Here is a 23,937-nt window from a genome sequence, read left to right as displayed (position 1 = left end):
GGGTCCTATGAGGTAGGAGGAGGCGGGACTAACCCACACGTAAGCTGCCATGGAGTCCATCAGGAAAGGAAAATTACGGTAAGTATTTGATAACAATTTTCCGTTTTATCTGCCTCTTGTTCAAGATATACTCTCACACTTTCATTTAAGGCTATCTTCTGACTGCATTTCCAAGTACAAGAGTTGGGTCTTATGCCCCATACACACGTGCAGATTGTCTGCAGACTTACCTTTTCTATGTAGTGCAAGGGCCTGCCGGATTGCATACAAATTGAAAGTGTTTAGATTTGACCTCATATTATATGGTTTTGGTAAGTCTGCAGACAAAAGTCTGCAGATAATCTGCACGTGTGTATGGGGCATTACCCCCAAAGATCTCTCACTGATTTTGGCTAACATTTCATATGCTGACCATATTTTAAGCTCTGCAAAAATCCATTCCTTTTCAGTGGCTAGCATAATCAAATATATGTGCACCTAATAAGCCAAATAATCTATATATATATATATATTTTTTTTATATATTTTGAAGGCATGATTTAATGCGACAGTGCTGGCGTGAGAAGCCATATGAACGACCATCATTTGCCAAAATTCTGATGTCTCTGACACGAATGCTAGAGGAAAGAAAGGTAAATGCTAATTTAAACCTGTGCAAACAAGTACTCCATTAAAAAAAAAAATGTACTTTGAGCTTGTTTTGATGACATCAGTTTAGCACACTGCTGCGATAATTCAGAATTGACAGGTGCATTTTTTCTGCAGTTCACTTTCTGACCTGCATTTAAGCAGGTTTTGCATGCTCATAGACTTTTGTTTGAATTCAAAACTCTTTGAAGTAAACACAACCCTATTAGAACCCTAAAGTGCTCATGAATGGTTTGCATAATCCAGTGGTTTATGGTCAGAATAGAAAAGACCCCCCAACAACCCTGGCCAAAATTCCCCAGCCAAGCCTTCTTGCAGGAAAGTCAATCCATTCTAGGCACTTACTACTACTGTTTCCCTCAAGACATTAAGCACCCACAGTCCCCACCCCCCTCTCTTTAATGCATACAAGGCTGTGGAAAAAGCTTTTATTAGGTTTAGCTGGCAGGTGCTGAATGTCCATCTTACATATTCTGAATTTTTAAGGATAGGTCCCACCTTACTACAGAACATAACAATTTCACCAGTTATATTTTCCAAACAGTTTATTGCTTTGATTTGTTTATCAATGGCTGTATATATTTGTGAATACTTTATTTTTGCAGACCTATGTGAATACAACACTATACGAGAAGTTTGCCTATGCCGGCATTGATTGCTCAGCCGAAGAAGCTGCATAAGGACCAGTGTCTTCCCTCAACTGAAACAGGACTTGGGTGTGCAATATTGTGTTTTGTCTGACAACGTCCCTAGAATATATTTTTTGTACTACACATGTAAATTTTTTTTTATAGAGCTGTGTAAATAGGTTTTCTTTTCAAACTAAAATGCTTAGTAACTCATGGTAATAGGAAAACACCATTAGTGATACAACTTTTCTGTTACAGCTAACACAATAGATCTAGGTTTATAATTATTAAAGAATTACACAAAAACGGCATTTGTGGCAATACTTCTTTAGCTGAAAGGAATAAAACTATGCCCAGTAAAAGAAACAAATTGCTATGATGGTTTAAATAATGCCATGAAAAAATGATATACTCATACTGTATTGTATACAATACCATAGTATGAAAACTGTTAGTAGGGCTGTACAACTAGCTTTGCCTACAGGCTAAAGCCTCGTACACACACAACAATTGTTGCCCGTGAATTTTCAGCCAACGTCCAATCGGCAGATTGTCGGCTTCTTGGCCGAACAAAATCTGGTGTGCATGCTATAAAATTTTTGTTGGCCGTCAACAGAACAGCCGATTGTTCGTCAGTCAGTACAGATTTCAGCAGACAAAAATCAGATGAGCAAGACTGGGCATGCTCAGAGAAGACAAAACACACGTAAAGTTAACCAGCACATGACATCACTTCTGAAGTTGGTTTTTGTTGGCCGAGAAAATTTGTGTGCAGTCTAGAGCAGTGGTTCTCAATTCCGGTCCTCGGGACCCACCAACAGGCCAGGTTTGCAAGATAACTAAATTACAATCACAGGTGATCTCATTTGCTGCTCAGTGATTGCAGTATTCTAGTCTGCATCCCCCAAGGTAATACTTAAAATCTGGCCTGTTAGTGGGTCCCGAGGACCGGAATTGAGAACCACTGGTCTAGAGCACATTTCAACCAACACAACACTGGACAAAAGTCAGCCGATCGGTCGGCCAACAATCGTTGTGTGTGTACGAGGCTTAAATCTGAAATTGCACCTGCTGGACTTAGCAACTTGGAGAAAGAACAGGGCAGGACAAGCAGCCATTGTAACATCACAAGTGGGACAAGTCGAGATTCCTCTTCATTTCACTAATTTTAGCTGAAGCTTGCTTCTTTATAAAAAAAAAAAAAAAAGTCTATGACTTTTAGTTTTTAATGTTACACCTACAAAACAACACTTTTTTCTCAGTCTAATGTTAATAATGGTAACTGATGGGCAGGAGGAATACCACAAAATAGGTCTTTAAAACACTAAGAATTCAACTTTCCTATTGTGACCCCGATGATCTCAAGAATCCTAAAATTATGCAAAAGGAGGCCAATATTTTTTTTGTTCCCCCCCTGTCCAGGGTTAAGTGCCCATTCACACCAGAACACAGTACACTGCAATAGCCATGTTAATCTTTTTTTTAATCTCCATTGTGGTGTGCTGTATTAATCATTCTATTAAAAATAAATAGGCTGCATTGCACCACCAAGCACAAAAATCTGGAGTCGGCTGCATTTTCACAGCTTATCATACAGTGTTCCGCATTACAGCACATGTACATTTTGAAGACACGTTCACAATGATTGACACCACCACAATGTGTGAAATGTGTGTAATGTGTTACCACAACACTAATGGTGTAAATGGGCCCCAAGGCAGTATTGCATTGTATTTAACAAGTACCAGAAGTCATCCTGAAATACCAGGGAGGGATCAGGTAAGAGTGTGTAACAAAAGCCTTCTACTGGGCATCATTTACTAGACTTCGTCCAGGTGTAGCCTATTATACCATAGTCCAAATGAATTCACACATGCTTAAATATTTATTTTGAAATAGGGAGCAGTTATTTCAGTCCACTGGTAGCACACTTTCCATGAAAGCGGCTACAGCACCCTTGCATTTCTCATTTAGTACAATAAAAAAAAAAAAAAAGTAGCTTAAAGCTCCAGCTACCAAAAAAAACTTGAACATCAGCTTTGAGTAGGCTGGATGAGAAAGCAGTCGTTGAAATGTTCATACAGCATCTAGATTAGGGGGGGAAAAAAAAAAAAAAAGGATGCAGGAAGACAAGTGCTAGTGCAAGACTCATAGATACAAACAATTTAAAGATATTACAAACAATTTAAAGATACTCACAGAATAACAGAAAAGGTATATCAAATGTTGAGACAAACAATTTAAAGATCGCAACAGAATAGGTATATCAAATGTTGAGACAATGACTGTAGTTTACAGAAGATGCATAAGTGCTTTTAATGTCAACAAACAGATGTGTAGTATTTCTATCGCCGCCCTTTAGTGTCCTCTTTTACTTTCCAGAGCATCAATTCCATGCATGCAGTAGCATCTTCAACAGAATCATGACCGGCAACTGATGGAGGAGGAAAAAATAAAAGGAAAAAAAAAAACATATTAGATAACTGTAGTTCTGAAATTTGTAGGATCACCTACAGCTAACAACTAAAAAAAAAAAAAAAAAAAACACTCTGGACCTGCTATGGTTTATTAGAAAGGGGGTGTTTATGCATGTGCAGCATTCTTTGGCAGCAGTTTGAGATAGAGGTCTCACCTTTCCCAACAGGATTAATACACATCTATGACCAGCATTTAAAAAAGGGATCCTTAAAGTAAACAAACCTTGCCCCTCTTCAATATTTGCAATACACCCCAAGTAAATGTGTTGACCTTTTTTTTTTGTTTTTATTCATATTTTTTTTTAAAAAGCCACAATTAGAATCTTTGACCATTATACCAACAGTAATATATTTCACAACATTAGGGCAGAGATGCCCAACCCCCCCCCTCCCCCCAAAAAAATAAAACAAAAAAAAAAAAATGGCCATATTAAAACAAATGAAAGATTCAGCAAAAATCCTTCCTTGAAAGCTTTTAGGCTGCCATTAAAAAGGTGAGCAGCCTGGCTGTCATGGTGATCCAACAGCTTCATTACTTTGCCAAGTTGCTAACCTGGTAAGCAGAGAATTCACCTGTTGCATACTGGTTCCTGGTCAGTGATTAAAGAAGTGAGGGTGTAAATGACTTACACAGCTAGCATTTTTTAAAAGCAGGTGAAATAACAGCCCCCATATTTCTTAATGTATAGGATTTACTTTAGGCCCTGTGTAGATTGGTTTTGCACACTTCAAAACTGCATTGGATTAGTCCACTAAAAACAGATAAAGTTATAAAGATCACAGTTCTGGTGCACCATTTCGCACCTGAAATGTGTCTTATTGTTAAATTTATGTAGCACTGTCCCCGTAGGGCTTGTTGTATGTTGACTTCTTGGGTCTCCCTCTGATTACCTGCATACAGTCACTAGGGGATTTTTCACACATTCATCCTTACTCCAGTTTGCTCATTACTCAATAAACAGTCCAAGGTATTTGATTTTGTATTTATTGTGGAACTTGGATGGGAGAAGGGAATAGTGGGATAATCCAACTGAACTATTCACAGAGGATAAGGACAACTCTCATTTGGCCTCACTAGGTAATTTGTGGAAGCAGAGACAGTTTTTAACCATACTGCCACTTGGATAGAAGTCATTTTACTTTCTCAAGCAGCAAACATAAAGCAACTTCTTTATCTTAAGGACACTCTCTAGCATCCCCTTTACTGACACTGGTCCACTGAAGGGATGGCCCTTACACGACAGGCCCTATGACACAGATCTGTACTCACTGTAGGCAGAATCAGATCCTTTCCAGTGTCTCCCTTCCAGTAAGTTCTGCAGGCCAATTGGGTTCAGCTCCTCTAACATTCAGGCCCTCAGGTTGACCACCCGAGGCCACACAGCAGCTTCTACAGAGAAGGGGCAGCCGAAGAGGAGGGGGCAGCTCTCCAGCTGAAGACCCCGAGCACATGTGCCCTTTGCATTTATACAGTCACCCAGTATGCACCGAGGCACTTTCCTCTGCCAACCACCAGGGCTGCAACAACGCCTGTGCCCTCGTGGGTCAGGTTTCCTCCCACTATCCAATATGCCTCCCTATTTGGCCAGGGTGAAACATTTCAGACAAGCTGAGCGCACCTGAGCACCATGAGCAGATCCTACCAATGGATCCTGCTTTCTGGGAGCCAGAGAGCAACATAAATTTACCTGATGATCACTCTGGTAAGCAGAAAGACTCAAAAACTATACTCTCTTCTAGCACCTACCTAGGAGGGTGCTACATTTGCAATTCTCTATATCCCAGAAATTATTAAAATATACCAAGCACATTACAGAGCATGTATACGCAAGTTATAAATGCTACACTTGCTGAAATCTAGTCATTAAAAGCTAATACACTGAAAAGCACTGCTCTGGCTTCCAGTGTGTCACATTTTACCTTTACTTTGGTGAAGCACTTGTAGCGAGAGACATTAGGGTGACTTAATGCCAAGGCAGATCTAGCAAATTAGTAATCTTGCCTAAAGGGTTACTCGGTGCTTCCACTAAAAATTATTTTAGTTAGTGGTTAATCAGGTTTTTGTGAAATTGCTTGTATCTGAGGACGTTGCAAAAGACTAATGGATACCTGAAATCATAGCAACAGCCTGTGGTGACTATGCAGACCTTTTTCTGTTCTTTGAAGCCCCCTACTCTAGCAGAGTATGACAAAAGACCTTGACTTTTGGCCAGTTTGGCATTAGTTTGGTAATACAGAACCCAATGGAATACATAATGAGCCCAGGCAGTGGGAGAAAATAATTTCTACTTAAAAAACAGGATTGGTGGCATAGTAGGGTTTATTCATTAAAGCCAACTAGACAGCTGTTCATTTCACAGGTGGAGTTTGCGCTTTATAAGCAAATTTTCCTTTAGCATACCAAAATGTGATGAAAACTCACTTTGCAAGAATACCCAAATCACATGCAAGGAACAAAAACATTCTTTGCTTGCACATGATTGGATGATGGAAACCAGACCTTGACCGCATTCAGTAAGCCAAAAGAAAATTCCCTTGGAAAGGGAATAAGCCTATTTACTTTTTGTAAACAAACCCCAGTATTTCATGGTAGCATACAACCACTACTTCAGGAAAACTGACACATCCCTGGTGTCTGCTAGGCAGGGTTCTAGTAGCAGCACAATAGACTATGTCAAAGCAGACCCCTGGTTTAATAAATGCCTGACTACACAGTTTCTCCCACCTTGCAGGAAAACTACAGGAGTACCCCTCTGTCACATTTTGTGGGAGGGATTTCTACTTACAGGGCCTGAGGGGTGAGCCTTTCCTCTGTATGTGGACAGGCCAAGAAAGCACTTAGCATGTCTTTCTTCCCCAGATGGTGCTTTTAAAGCCTAAGGAACCTGGCCTTAGTGTTTATTATTATGTACTATTACAGAAAAAAATGGCTATTCAGAACTACTGCAGTATTTGTTAGGACCTTAGTCTCAGAAGAGTAAGGCTAGGTTCAAACCTTGGACTGTAGTGCATCTCTTCTAAATGCAATTTAACATTGTTTCCTATTGGACACCTTTGTACCGCTGTGTTTTTGGAAGGGTCAGGAGCTTCCCCCCCCCCCCCCCCCCGCAGAAAATTACGTTTTGCATGTAAAAGACTTCAAAGTTGCATTTTTGCATGCATTTTCAATCATAATGAACGCTGCCCAAAAACAATGGGGAAGATGTCCTTAACTTACTGTCAGACGGTGGGAGCCTTCATCAGGTAAGAACTGTCAGATGGCAGAAGCCTTCTTTCAAGTTGAGTGGTGCAGACCCTTTTTTTTCCAAGTCACTGGAGGCATACATGCTGATGATTCTTTAGGGGACGTTTTTTGTTTTTTTGGTATTTTATTAAAGGAATTGTCAAAAACTTTTTTATTTTTGACACTTTTTGGTGAAGGAGTAGGGGTACAATATACTCATTCACATAGAGGGGAGGTCAGGATCTGGGGGGCCCCTTCTAATAAACCCCCTGCCCACAGACCCCTACAACCACTGGCCAGGGTTATGGGGACAAGGAGCTTTGGGCTGGGGGGAGCCCCCCCATGTTGAGGGCATGTGGCCTGGTATGGTCCAGGAGGGGAGGGTGGCCACTCACCCCCTCTTTTCCTGGGCTGCATGCTTGGATAAGGGTAGGATATGGACTTTGGGGGGGGGACCCCTCACGATCCATGCCAGACACAAAAGGCCTGGTATTGATTGGGGTGGGGGGGGGGGGCTAGGACCTGACACCATTTCTCTCTATTTTTTCTTGGCCAACAAGTTTTTTTTTTTTTTTTTTACATTCAGCGATCAGCAGGAAAACAGCTGATGACTTATCAGTTGTTAAGGACAGATTGTCTACCCGCTCCTTAACCAGCTGACCACAGTTTGTGAAGGAGAGAAAAACTGTGCATGAAAACGGTGTTCAAAAATGACTCGCAAAGCCGCATAGGTGTGAACCTAGCCTTATAGTTCAAAATTCTTGTAAATTAGATTGTTGTGCGATTACTTTCCCACTCTATGAAGTCTACAAAATTCTTGTAAATTAGATTGTTGTGCAATTCCGTTCCCACTCTATGAAGTCTACGAAGGTTAACAGAAGATACGTAATGGTTTGTGCTATGTGAATAAACCGCTCCATTTGTTGAACTTTGAAGATCAATCATGCTACTATATTCTCCTCTATGTGGAAGCTTACATTAAAAGTAATGTGCTATTAAAGTCTTAGAAGATTAAAATTAAAACTTCATTAACAAGAATCACCAGTGTAACTATACTCTCCAGCAGAATCATAAGGTGGATTTCAAATACTTTATTCTTCTATATACTCAATGGGAAAAGGTAGGATTTTAACGCTCCCCCCTTGCCTGCCTTCAAATTGTAAGTAAACCTAGTATATAACTGAAATTAAAGCAGATTTCATCCTTGTACTCCTAATGACGGTACACTCTATAATCCACCTACCGTTGAAAACCACAAACTTATATGAACACAAATATTCCCCATCATGGCATTCCTTCTAAACTAAATGAAGCCTAAACACACATTAGATGGTGATGATTGTAATTATGATCTGGTAAAACAATCAGACAGTCTTTGTAATATGAAAAGTATTTTTTTTTGTATTTGAAATATGAAAGCATTGTGTAGTTCTTATAGTTCTTATAGATAGAAGGAAGCAGAGCAAATGTTCACTTACAGCAAATGGTGGTAAAAAAGGATGAACCTGTGTTCACCGTGAATACCCAGACACGTTAGCAAAAAGTTCTTGCTTTCTGTGAGCAGGGGAACTGGGGAATTAAAAATGAACCCACCATATTTATTGTTAAAGCTTAAATAATACCTACATGGCCCAAATAGGTTTTTAAATCTGTAAACACATTCCCACAGCACATTTTTAAAGATTTGGGAACTGTGGTTGGAATAGGACTTTCCTACTCTCCCTCTGAATAGTGTGGGATGTCTATGATTGACACCTCTGGTGAGCCCTAGTCCGTCTCTTCTTTTCACTTCCTTCTCTTTTTGCTTTGTCTGCTACTTTGTATGTTGAAGTTAATGCATACTAGCTACATGGAGCTTTCCTGGACCTTCCCTTCCTGGTGTTCATATTCATTATGTTTGAATACTAATGATTTTTTATCTTTAATTGCACCGCATAAACTACTTACTGTACCCATGCATGGACAGATCTGGTGCTTTCCCTTGTTACCTTATTTTAAATAAACATTAGTGAACCAGAAGCCGTTGACACATGACACACCAGTAAGTCTTTTTTCTGGATTGTGGAGAGGATCCTTCCACATTACTCTCCCCAGTGACATGGATAATTGTCAGACAAAGATATTCATTTGTGAGGTACTCACTGGGTCCTGAAGACATTCATTGGTGGTGCGATGACATAAGGGCCAGCAACAAAAAAAGTCATCAGATCACCAGTCTCCCCCGGGAAAGTCAAGGTGGACAATAACATGGCAACAGACTGCAGTAAGTAGCTAAAGGGTTACGCTTATTATGAAAGTGTAGATGCATATGGGAAGGTTATGCCAAGAGGTTGTGTGCGGGATGAGTTTTTGCATGCAGATGAATTTTCTGACTAAAGTTCCACTTAAAGTTCTGATCGATCACTTCATGCGGACCCCTTTAGCAAGCATGACTATATAAAATTAGTGCCTATACTTTTTAAAATCCAGTAAGGCTCATCCCACCATGTTCTGCACCGCTTCTGTTTCCCGTTTTCTTGGCACTGTGCCAGCAAGAGTTCCCTAAGGAAGTGACAGGAAATGGCCATCTCCAGCACGATGAAGCAGGAGCAATGCTGGGGAATTTGCAGCACACTCTAATTTTGCTACTATAAATTATTAATGTAGAAAGTATGTTCTTTAGTTTAACAATAATTGTTATCAAAACTGATATACAGTATCTCACAAAAGTGAGTACACCCAACATTTTTGTAAATATTTTATTATCTTTTCATGTGACAACACTGATGAAATGACACTTTGCTACAATGTAAAGTAGGGAGTGTACAGCTTGTATAACAGTGTCAATTTGCTGTCCCCTCAAAATAACTCAACACACAGCCATTAATGTCTAAACCACTGGCAACAAAAGTGAGTACACCCCTAAGTAGGAATGTCCCAATTGGGCCCAAAGTGTCAATATTTTGTGTGGCCACCATTATTTTCACGCACTGCCTTATCTCGTTACAAGGTCTCAGGCGTGAATGGGGAGCAGGTGTGTTCAATTTGGTGTTATCGCTCTCACTATCTCATACTGGTCACTGGAAGTACAACATGGCACAGAGCTCTATGAGGATCTGAAAAACAGAATTGTTGCTCTACATAAAGATGGCCTAGGCTATAAGATCACCAAGACCCTGAAACTGAGCTGCAGCACGGTGGCCAAGACCTTACAGTGGTTTACCAGGACAGGTTCCACCCAGAACAGGCCTCGCCACGGTCGAGCAAAGAGGTTGAGTGTATGTACTCCGCATCATATCCAGAGGTTGTCTTTGGGAAATAGACGTACGAGTGCTGCCAGCATTGCTGCAGAGGTTGAAGGGGTGGGGGGGGGGGTCAGCCTGTCAGTGCTCAGACCATACACCGCAGCAAATTGGTCTGCATGGATGTTGCCCCAGAAGGAAGCCTCGTCTTAAGATGATGTACAAGAAAGTCCACAAACAGATGAAGACAATAAAAAGGACATGGATTACTGGAACCATGTCCTGTGATCTGATGAGATCAAGATAAACTTATTTGGTTCAGAATGTGTCAAGCGTGTGTGGCGGCAACCAGGTGAGGATTACAAAGACAAGTGTGTCTTGCCTACAGTCAAGCATGGTGGTGGGAGTGTCATGGTCTGGGGCTGCATGAGTGCTGCCGGCACTGGAGAGCTACAGTTTGAGACAACATTTACTGTGGCATACTGAAGCAGAGCATGATCCCCCTACCTTCCAGGACTGGGCCACAGGGCAGGATTCCAACTTGACAACCCCCAAACACACCTCCATGATGACCACTACCTTGCTAAAGAAGCTGAGGGTAAAGGTGATGGACTGGCAAAGCATGTCTCCAGACCTAAACTCTATTGAGCATCTGAAGAATCCTCACACAGAAGGTGGAAGAGACACAAGGTCTCTAACATCCACCAGCTCCATGTCGTCATCATGGAGGAGTGGAAGAGGACTCCAGTGGCAACCTGTGAAGCTCTGGTGAACTCCATGCCCAAGAGGGTTAAGGCAGTGCTGGAAAGTAATGGTGTCCACAAAAAATATTGTCACTTTGGGCCTGATTTGGACATTTTCACTTAGGGGTGTACTCATCTTTGTTGCCAGCGGTTTAGACATTAACCACTTGCTGACCGCTTACTGTATATTAACGTCTGCAGAGTGGCACCTACAGGCAGGATCATGTTAATAAACGGCATTTGCCTGGGAGGAGCTAGAGGGCTGGCGGCGTGCTCCCACCCCCCGATCGTCAGCGGGGAAGCTGGCATGCGTGTCAGGCGGCTCCGATTGCCGCCTGACACTCTCGATCTCTCCCCACTGAGAGAAAAGGACAAACGGATGATGTAAACACAGCCGTCCGTCCTTCTGCCTGCAATGAGCACAGATCTCATGTGATCCTTTCAAAAGCCCAACCCCCCACAGTTAGAATCACTCCCCTAGGCTTACATTTAACCCCTTGATCACCAACAGTATTAACCCCCTTCCCTGCCAGTGCCATGATTACAGTAACATTACTACAGTAATCAGTGCTAAAAATATGCACTGTCAACTTTGTACTGTCAAAAATGTCAGTCAGGGGTCTGATCTGTCCGCCGCAATCCTGCAAAACAAAAAAAAAAAAATCACAGATCACCGCCATTACTAGTTACTACTAAAAAAAAAAAAGACATAAATCTTTCCCATAGTTAGTAGACGCAATAACTTTTGCGCAAACGAATCAAACTATGCTTATTGCAATTTTTTTTACCAAAAATATGTAGCAGAAAACAAATTGGACTAAAATGTAACAAAAAAAATTACATTTTTTTTTGGGGAATGTCATAGCAGAATGTGAAAAATAGTGTTTTTTTCAAAAAAGTCACTTTTTGTTTATAGCGCAAAAAAAAAAAAAAATAATCGCACAGGTGATCAAATACCACCAAAAGAAAGCTATTTGTGGGGAAAAAAAAAAAAAAAAAAAGGACGTCAATTTTATTTGGGTACAGCGTCGCACGACCGCGCAATTCTCAGTTAAATTCACGCAATGCTGAATCACAAAATCGGGCCTGGTCATTAAGCACGAAAATCTTCCAGTCCAGAAGTGGTTAATGGCTGTGTGCTTGTTATTTTGAGGGAACAGAAATTTTACACTGTTATACAAGCTGTACACCCACTACTTTACATTGTAGCAAAGTGTAATTTCTTCAGTGTTGAATTTCAATGAAAGATAATAAAATATTCACAAAAATGTGAGGGGTGTACTCACTTTTGGGAGATACTGTAGGTAAGTTCCTGCTTTAAATTTCTTCTCCCCATGACTGGGTTTTTAAAGCGAACAGAATTTCTAATTTACCAACATTCACTTTTCTAAATTTGTGAAGCTAAATCAGTAAATGCATCTCAACAGCCTTGTGCAATATTATTAGTACACTTTAATAAAACAGTATTCCACTCACAAGTAGTGTTGAACTTCGAGTTTGAGTTGAACATAAGTATTGGGTGTTCATATGTTCAATGAACACACGAGCAAATGGGGCTCGTCACAGGGAAATTTGCCCGCCGAAGAGTGCCCCATAATGTACTGTGCAATTGCAGTGCATTAAGTGCTTGGGATTGGCCAAAGCATGCACCTAACCTGTATGCTTTGGCCAATCACAGCACTATGTCCTGTCAGTCATGACTGGACAAAGGCAGGGTGCCTTTAGCCAATCATTGCTCAGGGGCTAACTCCACGCCCCACACTATTTAAGGCTGCTTATACAGCAACCGTGTGTAGTGTGTTAAGAGGGTGAGATAGGAGTGAGATTAGGTAGGTAGTTTGTGGATTGTGCATTTTTATATATTAATATATCGGCAAGTGTAATATATCAACCAGTGCAGTATATATCAGCTAGTCCTGTCACCATTTGAGGAAGCCACAAAGATGGTGAGCCACAACAATGCATGCATCAGTGACACTGTCCCTCTAATCTTTCTGCTGGAGCACATGCTTCGTAGAATAATGGACAGGGCATTTGAGGCAGAATAGCAGGAGGAAGAGGACTTCCTTTCTTCACAAGGCCCCCTTTATGCAGATAACATTCCTGGGGGGCCACAAAACCCACAGGAGGATTGTGGCAGCATGGATGTAGAGGACAACATACAGCAGTCTGCAAGAGATAGTTTTCATTCCCCAGAAACCCCTGGAGTTATACATGGCTGGGGAGAGGTTGCTCCTGTGTCCTCAGTGACCCAGAGAACTCAGAATCTCATGACTCAAACTTACACTTCCTGGGCTCCCTGGTTCTGCAAAGCCTGCAAAAGAACCAGATGAATTGTGGTATCAAGGAGAGGGATTATTACTGGTTGGCAACAATTCTTGATCCACGTTACAAGGGTAAAGTTGCAGAGCTCATCCTGCCTTCACAGAGGGAGCAGAGGATAAAACAACTCGCGGACGCCTTGAAGAAAAATTTGTGTAACACCTTTCCAGACACTGGGAGGTTAACAAACTCTGGATAGGTTTCTGAGGGATCGTTCAGCCAAAGGAGGAGCGGTGGAGAAGGCGGCCGGCTGACCAATGCCTTTAAACACTTAGACTTTGTTTCGTCCTCAGCACCCAGTGCTGTTAGGTTTAAGCAACCATCGGCAGCGTCGCCATCATATGGTGCAGGATTATCTAGGGGCAAGAGCAGACTTGGAGACCTTTCCAACTGAGCATCCACTGGGTTACTGGGCCTTGAGGATGGACCACTGGTCAGAACTTGCTTTTGGCAAAGATCAAGTGTAGTATCTGTTCTTATCAGTTGGTATGGACCTTGATGGTTAGTATCGGCAGGGACTGAAAAGAACCAGAGCCCCTAGGAGAATCTAGGGGGCTGGGAAGTAGGTAGTCAGAGAAAGCCGGATGGGTCCATTGCCTCCTGATTTGAATGGGAACCGCCCCTATCAGTTTGAAGGGAACGAGAAAGCCGGCGTAGTTCCACCGGCTAGTACTGCTCCTGGATGGAATTGGTAAGGAATGGGGATGGCGTGGGAGTGCCTTTCCTCCTGGGTTTAATCTGGCATTGCAAAAGGCTTGTCCACAGTTGAAGGTAGGCACTCCCTAAGCTGTCTAAGTTCCAATGCCTCCTGGTAGGGATGGGCTGCACCAGGTCTGGCCAGAGGTCGAGACCGAAAAAAGCCTGTGGTGTATGTGCCCCTGGGGTGGCAGCCCAGGGGTGCCTTAATTCTCCCTGGTGAGGGGCAGCTCGCCTTGAGTTTTTCGGCACCTTGGTCACTGCACCATACACACTTTCACACCTGCCTCTTGGGACTGGCCTTTTTTATTCCTGGCCAGAAGGCCTGCCATGGTATTTCACTAGGGCACTATGCACTTCCCCTTCCCCACCTTTTTGTTTGTGTGTTGCTTTCTTTGTTGTTTTGTCACTTCACTTTCACCTTTTTCTTCCACATGATGAGTAGGGTGTGGGTCCTCAGGCCTGCCTTGAAAGTCTTGGGAGGGGGCGGATATCGCCTTCTGGCTTGGTTCGCCCTCTCTCATGGGGTCTCCCTTCGGGGGAGCCCCACCTAGTACTTGGGGTGGGCTGTTTCGGCAGTCCTCCCAGAGAACGGGATCTTCCTGGTTTCGGCCGGGCGGACCATGGAAGTACCTCAGTCCCTGTCAGGAGTCTTGCGCCCCGGGGGGATCAAGGTCAGGGTCCATCCTCTTCAGAGGAAGGATTATTTCGCACACCCTGTGCACTTTGTTTTCTTCACGTTTGCGTGTGCACTTTTTTATGCACCGGGTGATAGTCTGAGTGTGTTCACACACCACGGGCTTGAAAAAAAAAAAAATGGTCAGAACTTGCTCAATATGCAATGGAGCTACTGGCCTGTCCTGCTTCCAACGTGCTTTCCGAATGAACATTTAGTGCTTGTGGAGATGGATAAAAGAGTGCGTTTGTCCACAGACTGTTGACCAGCTGACTTCTCAAAATGAATCAGTCCTGGATCAACAGCAGCTATCAAGTCTGATGCTGATGTAACTGATTAAATTTTCTAGGGGTCTGGCCTATCCTATTCCTGAATCTTGATTATGCTAGCTTCCAACAATGTTTTTGGTTTAGGGCACCGCCAACGCCCATTTTTTCTGCACCTGTATGACAGGTGCATGCGATTTCAAATTTTTGGATCAAATTATTTACAGCAGGGCTCGTTCCTGTACCCTGCATGTTTTTTTTTAATCAATTTGGTGTACCAGATCCGATAGGATTGGGGGGGGGGGGGCCCTAGGCGGTTTTTTAAAGTTTTTTTTTTATCTGTATTGCCGAGAGCCGACAAAACATTACAGCCGTGAGCACGTTTAAATTAAAATTTTTCCTTTAGAAATGTCTGTATTGCTGCAGCAGGCTACATACATCGTACAAAAGCGCCACTTTACAGACACATTAAGGGGACCCCCTCCCCCAAGCATGATATTTAAATTAATTTTTATGGTTTCACTTAAGGCATCATTAAAAGCACTGCACCTGTAAAAACGATACACATTTTTGGGCAATAACTTGCATTTATGCCTTTAAAATGAGGACTTGATTTTTCAGGTTCAAGTCCCATAGACTTTAATGGAGTTCGACTGTTCGAACAAGCTTTTCCCCACTTTTGCGGTGTGAATCGAACTGGCGGTGTTCGACCTATCCCTACTCACAAGTTATGAATTTGCACATATAGAAAAGCCTGTAAAGAAGGTATCATTGTCAGCCCCCTGTCCAGCAGCAAGGCTGCATGTAAGGAAGCGCCAAACACATATGGAAGCAGAGCATCCACCAGGTGTTCGAATACAGCAACGTATTCACAGCTCTGTTACAGTGGTAGCAGCCGAGCTCTGGGTTTCAAAGATTCCTCCCCCCTTTAGAAAGCAGATATTACCAAGAATGTAGGCTTTACAGAGCCTCTAGGTGTCATGAGCAGTCTTGAGGGGGAGAAAAAAAACCCATGAAACTTATTCTGAAAGATAATTAGCAACAGTGCTTTAGTCAGTTCATACCACATACTATGGCTAAATACAAAAACCTAAATCTCAGTCTATAGCATTTTAAAAACCCAGACAGACACATTGTCTGAGTTTTTATATACATCTTCTATATTACAGACACATTGCAATTGTACAGAAGATGTATAACAAATATACAATGGATCTTGGAAAGAAGAATACACTAATAGGAATTAAAATATGAAAGAACGATGTATAAAAGTAAATCAAAGAGGTGTCCCTATTATCAATTAAAAAAACAAATAAATCTCCAGGAATATGCTGAAAGAAAGAAAAAAAAAAAACAGTACTGCAGACATATCCAAATAAAATAAGTAATTTGTGTAGGGTCTTTGTCTATTCATACATCTACATAAGGAATTCTTAATCGTCTGCAAATGTAGGGTTCCATTTCAATATAAGTGCCAACTAGCAAACCCCCCCACAGATGCCACCACTGTACGTATCATACAGTTAAATCTACAGAGGTCAACAGTATGTAGGGCAGGGTACAGAGGCTACTGACCTTAGTTGGTAGTATGTATGGCAGTGTACAGAGGTCAATAGCCTCTGTACCCCGTCCTACATACTGCTGACCCCTGTACACAGTCCTACCTAGTCGGTAGTATGTATGGCAGTGTACAATGTAGGCCAGTGTACAGAGGTCAGTAGTATGTAGGGCAGTGTACACTCTCAGTAGTTTGAAAGGGGGTGTAGAGAGGTCAGTAGTATATAGGGCAGTGCACAGAGGTCAGTAGCTTGTAGGGCAGTGAACAGAGGTCAGTAGGGCAGTGTACAGAGGTCAGTAGGGCAGAGAACAGGGGGTCAGCAGGGCAGAGAACAGGGGGTCAGCAGGGCAGAGAACAGGGGGTCAGCAGGGCAGAGAACAGGGGGTCAGCAGGGCAGAGAACAGGAATTGAAAGGACAGTGGATAGGGGGTAAATAGGGTGGAGGACAAGGGGCAACAGGACAATGTACAGGGGTCCGTGGGATGAAGAGCAGTGTACAGAGGTCATTAGAATATAGGACAGTCCACAGGGATCAGTAGAGCAAAGGACTAGGTATCACCAGGAGGGGTCATAACAGCACATGCCAGGGAGCTGGGAGGGAGCACACACACCGGGAAAGTCAGGAGGGCATACACTGATGGAGTCAGGAGGGCCCACCAGGGGACAGTCACAATGCTTTAAATGAGCCCAATTTCTCACTGTGCTACATGAAAAGAAGATGCAATCCCATTTGACAGCTCAGAGCACCTCTATGCTAAGCTGCAGTAACTCAGCAGACTTAGCATAGTGGTGCTTGTAAACTAATCTATGATGCACTGCTAGCTGATCTTACAGGGGGGAAAATCAAGTGCCGATGTGTAATGGCTGTGAGATGTCCCGACCACGGCTTCGATTGCCCAGGGCACACTCCGCCTCTGCGTATGTAGTATTTTCTCAGGGTAAGTAGTTGCCCCGTTGCCCGCATGAATGCCCTAATAGCAAGCAATTGCTATTGGGGCACTCAGAAGGGAGGATAAGCTAGGAATGCCAGCAGAGGACCCCAGAAGAGGAGGTTTAAGGCTGCTATGAGCAACAACAGCAGGTAAGTACGACATGTTTATTGGTAAAGTGATTGTAAAGGTTTTTTTGAGAGACTTCGAAAAGTAAATTTTAAAATTAACAAAATGAAGGAACATAATTGATCGTTTCAAAGTGAACGACCTTCACTCCTTAAAATTATTTCTATGGTGCAGATGTGTTAAAACTGCTTGATACATACGCTTATGCACATTTTTCTATCTTATCTCAAAGGGTATATGCAACATTTACAAATAAGAAAAACTGTTTTTAAGAAAGGATTATAGCATTTAAATTGCTACACAAGTCCTTTTGTAATTAGGGGGTAAAAAAATCTGCAGGCAGTCATTTATGAAAACCAGCATAAATGCAGTGCAGTATGGCAACTTGGAGGCATTCTGACCAGTTTTTAAGAGCTGCCTCCAGAAATGTAATATTTTGGTTATGCAATTGGTCAACCAATTTTATCTGCAATAGAGATTTTATTTTGGCAAGATACTCATGAAGTCTTGTCTAAAAGAGATGCAAACAGTGTAGCTTTCCTTATTATAAAAAGTTTTTCCTGCAGAAAATTGCACAAGTGTGAATTTGTTTCCTACAAAACCCTGACATAGCAACCTGGCATTGACAGCTACCAGGACACAAATAGGGAAGGCTTAAATACCCTTTCACATGAGCGTTCTGTTTGTCCATTTTTTCATCTGAAAAACAGTCAGTAATTAATTCCTACAGGCTTGTAGATGTAAACCTAATCAGCCATTTACATTCTTGCCCATTCAAGTCTTTGTTTTTAAATTTCATTTTTTAAACCGAAAAATGGTGCGTTCTTTTAGACAAATCTAAATAGATGCTGTCCATATTATGCAAGAAACATTTTTGTTTATACTTCTGTTAGAACAAAAAAAAAAAAACCCACACAACAGGAACTTCAACTGATTTAAATTAAAGTGCAAATCAGTGTTCATTTTGGCAGCAAATTTCAATTTAGTTTTAGTCTTAGTCTTAGGACTAAAATGGCATTTTAGTTTAAGTCCCATTTTAGTCTTCTGCAAGTGTTTTAGTTTTAGTCGTATTAAGTCGACTAAAACTCCAGTACATTTTAGTCGACTAAAACATCTTACATTTTAGTCGACTAAAACGTCCTACATTTTAGTCGACCAAAACTCATTTTATAGAAAAGGAGCAAGAAAGAAAAAGTATTCCTTATCCCACCCACTCAGCGCTCATGTATATGCAATACTCCTAGGATCAAAACGTATGTATCTAGCAATGCAGCAAGATATACTCGTATGCCTATATAACCAATAAAGCAGCAGCTATACTCAAAACATAACATAAAAAAAGGTGCGTATAGGAGCCTCAGCCCATATAAACACTAGCAGCGCTAAAACAACCTCTAACAAGGTTGAAGGTAAATGGCAAACAAAGTAGGAAATTAATATAAAGCCTTAAAGTTCATAAGTCCATAATATTCTCAGGGTGAAGTCACACGAAAGAATGGGTGCATAGAAAATTCTTTGTGTGGTGGAACACAAGACTTCTTTATCGATTATGTTATTTATGGTATTAAGCTTTGAGCATGCACTAGCACAGCACTACACTACTACACAGACACAGAGTTAGTCATTATTGTCTTTATTAAGGCAAAATTGTTTTGCCAATGCCAATAATAAATGGATTTTTGTAAAATCTTACCGTAAAATCCTTTTCTCTTAGCTCATTGACAGACGTAGTCCTCGGTGATACACCACCTTCGGGTTATGTTGCCTCCACAGGAGCAGGACTAGACAGGAAATTAAAAAGCTCTGGCCACACCCCAGGGGCAGTCCCAGAGGGTATATCCTCTCTCTCTCTGCCTCAGCAAATCAGTTATGTGAAAAAGCAGTCTTTAGAGATTTTAACCCAACTCAAAAAAACAGAGGGGCGGGGACTACGTCTGTCAATGAGCTAAGAGAAAAGGATTTTACGGTAAGATTTTACAAAAATCCATTTTTCTCTAGCGCTCATTGACAGACGTAGTCCTCGGTGATACACCACCTTCGGGACGTCCCAGAGCAGTATCACAACTGAGGGGTGGGAAAATGGAAATCAAATCCCAATCTAGAAGGCCCAACCGGTGCCAACTAGAAGTTTACAATGCTCATCCTTAATGATGAGACTCAACAAAAAAAGAGAAAACAATTTTTTTTTTTTTTTTTTCCAAACAGAAAAAAACCCTCGAGGTAGACCACCGGTCTTCTCAAATTGCGGCCTGCAAAACCTTGCGGCCAAATGAGGCATCCGCCGATGCCGTCACATCAATTTTATAGAATTTTGTAAAGGTATGTACTGACGACCAGGTGGCCGCCTTACATACCTGGACCAATGACGCCTCATGGCGAAAGGCCCAGGAAGTACTGAGTGCTCGAGTGGAGTGCGCCCTAACAGGGAACGGAGGACTCTGACCCTTAATAGAATAAGCCTGTACCACCGTTTGTCTAATCCATTTGGCAATGGTCGCGGCAGATGCAGGCAAACCCTTTCTGGGGCCATCCGTGATCACAAAAAGTGAATCCGTCTTACGGAATGATTCCGTAGCTTTCAGGTATACCCTGATTGCCCGAACCACATCTAAGGAATGCAACGCATGTTCCCGATGATGCTTGGGCTGAGGACACAAGGAAGGTAGTACAATATCTTCATTCAGATGAAAATCTGAAACCACCTTGGGAAGAAAAGATGGCTTAGGATGAAGTACTACCTTATCCCTATGAATCACTAGGTATGGGGACTGGCATGATAATGCAGCCAGTTCTGACACCCTGCGAGCAGAAGTAATAGCCACCAAGAAGGCCACTTTCTGGGATAAAGTAAGCAAGGGAATCTCCCTGATGTTTTCAAAAGGAGGTTTCTGTAGAACCGACAAAACCAAATTAAGATCCCAAGGCGGTAAGGGCGCGCGGACTGGAGGAGCCAGGTGCCGCACCCCCTGGATGAAATTCCGCACCAAGGATTTGGTAGCTAAAGGCTTCTGAAAGAAGATTGCTAATGCTGAAACTTGACCCTTGATGGTGCTCAAGGCTAGCTTCTGCTCAACCCCTTGTTGCAAAAAGGCCAATATTCGAGACACCGAATAGGTACGTGGAGGAAATCCTAAAGATTCGCACCACGCAATATAAGTTTTCCATGTGTGATAATAGACTTTGCTGGAAGTCGCTTTCCTTGCTTTAATAAGGGTAGGAATGACTGAAGCTGACAAACCTCTGTCCTTCAGTACTTGGGTCTCAATGGCCAGGCCATTAAACCCAGCGACTGTAAAGCATGATGGTAAATTGGTCCTTGAGACCACAGACACTCCCTGAGACGAAGTTCCCACGGAACGTCTACGACTAACATGTCCAAGTCGGCCAGGCCGGCTTGAGGAGGCCAGCCTAGAATTTCTAGGACCACTGGCGCTGATTGGATCTGAACCAGGCGTCCCTAGAGGTATCTGGCCCCGACCATCCGAGAAAGTCTGGTCGTTTTCTGTTCCCACACATTTATCAGATACCTGATAGTTATCAGGAAAGGTGATCTTTTCTGGTTGAACCTCAGGGACCGAAGTCACCCGACTAGAGGCTACTTGGCCTATCTGGTCAATCAGATCCGATTCCTGTGAGGTATCGGGACTAATCTTAGGAAAAGGTAAAGGAAAAGATCTATTCAGGGAACGGTAATTACCGCTTCCTGTAGTACTTAAATGTTGGAAGGGAAGAATCGCACCGGTAGTAGTGGTTGATGCTCGATCTAATGTCCTGAATACTGGTGAAAACGTCCCCCCACCCTGAAACCGGGTGGGGGCGCACCTTCAGGCTGTGTACTCCTTTGTTTCGGGTTTGGCTGGGTTGGTCCTTTGCTTGTCCGACCAGCCCTTCTTGAACCCTCCTGGAGGAGTCTTGCCTTTCCCGCTAGTACCAGCCGGGCGCCCTTTATGGGCGGTAAAGAAAGGTCCTCGCTTGTTGCGAGGTCCCTTAGCTTTAGCAGCCTGTGGCAAAAAAGTGCTCTTGCCCCCAGTGGCATCCTTAATGATTTCATCTAGGTTGGCCCCAAATAGACGATTCCCCTGAAAGGGGAGATTTGTCAAGGTCTTCTTGGAACCTAGGTCAGCTGACCAGCATTTTAACCACAGCACACGTCTGAGGATCACCGCTGTCTTAGATGCATGCCCTAATAAGGGAGTAATGTCCAAGGCTGCGTCACAGATAAACTGTAGCCCTTGTATAATCTGTTCCATCAAATCAGATGTCTCCTGGGGAATATCTTTTCCCCTAAGATCTTGGCGTACCATTTTCGCCCATTCCGTAAGTGTCTGGGAAACTAGACCAATAACAATTACTGGTCTAAAAGCTGACCCTATCAGAGAGAAGATGGTGCGGGACTCTGCTTCCATCTTTCGATCCACCGGATCCTTAAAGGACGAAGTGTCCTCCACTGGAATAACCGTGGCTTTATTCAGCCTGGAAATAGGCGGATCCACGACTGGTGGTACCGTCCATTTCTTAATGATGGATTCCTCAAACGGATAGCGTCTAGCAATACGCTTGGAAATAGTAAAGGTACGTTTAGAATGCTCCCATTCTCCTTTAATCTGATTACCGAAACATTTAAAGCCTTCATCGTCTTGATGGGCTTATTAGTACCAAAAGGAATCTCTGTTTCAGTTGCCTCTGCCGGTAAAGCCTCAAGTTTTAAGGTTTCCTGCACTGCCACAACTAGTGCGTCCACCAATGCTTCTTCCTGAATAATAGCAGGAGAAGAAGCGTCCTCCTCACTGTCTGAGGGGGCTTTACCTGGGATAACAGCCCTTGCAGAGGAACCTGCAACTGCCGTGACCACCTCTGAATCTGAGTCAGAGGTGTCAGATGGTATAGGGGTAGGCGGGGGTCGCTTCCTTGACCCCCGTCCCTGACAGGCCGCCTCCACCCGAGCCACCATAGACTCCAAAATTGCTGTAAATGACTCTATACTCTGTGCACCAGCGGGTCCCGTGGCCCCCTCGAGGGAAACAGGTGGGGGAATATGTGTGGCAGGGTCCATGATAACTCCAGTTACTTCCTGGATAATATAATTCAAAAATAAAACTTTTTTTTTTTTTTTTTTCTTTTCGACCACCAGCGCCACAAAAGCCCCTTAGTGTTACCTGCTAGGGATCCCTATCGATCGAGAGAGAGAGAGAGAGATAGACCCCCAGGCTCACCACTTGATGCTCAGAGTTTAACTGCAACAGGTTACAGCGCTGTCTTAACAAACAGGAAGTCTTTTGGCTGGCTGCCCAGGAAGAAAGGAGGCGGCTCCGCCCCTCTGTACGCCTTCCGGCGCCTCCCCCAAGCTCCACGAGGTGTTTGGATCACCTCAAACATGGCCGCCCCCATGCTGGAGACACGAGGCTACGCCAAAATGGCGGCTCGTGCGATCCAGCAAAAAAAAATGGCGTCGGCCCGTACTGAATAGCGGTGTGCTGCAGGGCACACAACACTCTCACTGCATGGGGATATGGCGTGGTTGGCGGTACCGGCCCTGGCGGACCGCATGGCCGTTCGGGAGGCCTGCTAATAGCTGGAGATCTGATTAGGAAGGCAGTCTACATGTCCGTGGCTTCTGACTGGTAGGTAGCTTATTCTTAACCCATAAGATTCCCAGAATGCCACAGATTACATCTTTAAAACATGTATACAATTAGATTGTTAGCTCCCAAACCAAGCCTCCTGGCTTTTTGCACACATAAATCACACTCAAAGTAGGAGGATCTGTGTCATGTTGTAGGATAGAAAGGGACTCTATCTTACCATACAGAGAGGGGCCCGCGTTCACCACAAAACCCGTCAGGGGGAAAGGGGGAACATACTACTCACCATACCGGAACCAGGCGGGCACCAACTCCTGACAGTACCCCTCTCCACCGGGGCGGGAGGGCTGTCGACCGATACGGACGCCGTGACTCATGGTCTTTGGCGTTTCAGCGAGACGTTTAACTCGCGTGGACAGTCCTTTAATGGGACTTTGTCGCGGCCGACCCAGCGCGGAGCTATGGCCTGCACGCGCTCGTGGGCTGAACTGGGGTGACCACCGGATCTCAACATCCAGCCCGTCGCCCAGTTCAGCTTTCTTGCTTGAAGATCTCACAGGAACACTGGAGAAAAAAGCTGTCTAAAAAAATCCTTTAAGAAAAAATTTTTGCCAGGACCTAAGATCCCAGCAAGGTATCTAGGTCCTTACTCCTAACTAGACAGAAAATAACTGATTTGCTGAGGCAGAGAGAGAGAGAGGATATACCCTCTGGGACTGCCCCTGGGGTGTGGCCAGAGCTTTTTAATTTCCTGTCTAGTCCTGCTCCTGTGGAGGCAACATAACCCGAAGGTGGTGTATCACAGAGGACTACGTCTGTCAATGAGCGCTAGAGAAAT

General features: G+C 43.3%; 2 protein-coding genes across 3 annotated transcripts in view; one reads left to right on the top strand and one right to left on the bottom strand.

The window, feature by feature from the left end:
* Positions 1 to 1,577, top strand: part of TEK (TEK receptor tyrosine kinase) — a 180,471-nt gene extending 178,894 nt beyond the window's left edge. For both annotated transcript variants that reach the window (XM_082247009.1, XM_082247008.1), the window contains 2 exons: positions 533 to 632; positions 1,254 to 1,577. In XM_082247009.1, coding sequence (XP_082103135.1) covers positions 533 to 632; positions 1,254 to 1,328 — 175 coding nt within the window. In that variant the 3' untranslated portion in view covers positions 1,329 to 1,577. The remainder of the gene's footprint in view (positions 1 to 532; positions 633 to 1,253) is intronic.
* Positions 1,578 to 3,558: 1,981 nt separating this feature from the next.
* LOC309544326 (RNA exonuclease 1 homolog) overlaps positions 3,559 to 23,937 on the bottom strand; it is a gene marked incomplete at its 5' end in the record, with an annotated part of 167,665 nt that continues 147,286 nt past the window's right edge. Inside the window, one exon of the mRNA XM_082243232.1 lies at positions 3,559 to 3,711. Within this exon, the coding sequence (XP_082099358.1) occupies positions 3,623 to 3,711 (89 nt within the window). The 3' untranslated portion in view covers positions 3,559 to 3,622. The remainder of the gene's footprint in view (positions 3,712 to 23,937) is intronic.

The sequence above is a fragment of the Pelophylax lessonae genome, assembly GCF_965119305.1.
Source record: "Pelophylax lessonae genome assembly, chromosome: 1".
NCBI lineage: Eukaryota > Metazoa > Chordata > Amphibia > Anura > Ranidae > Pelophylax > Pelophylax lessonae.
Note: the sequence above shows the minus strand (reverse complement) of the source record. Positions and strands in the feature narration are given on the sequence as shown.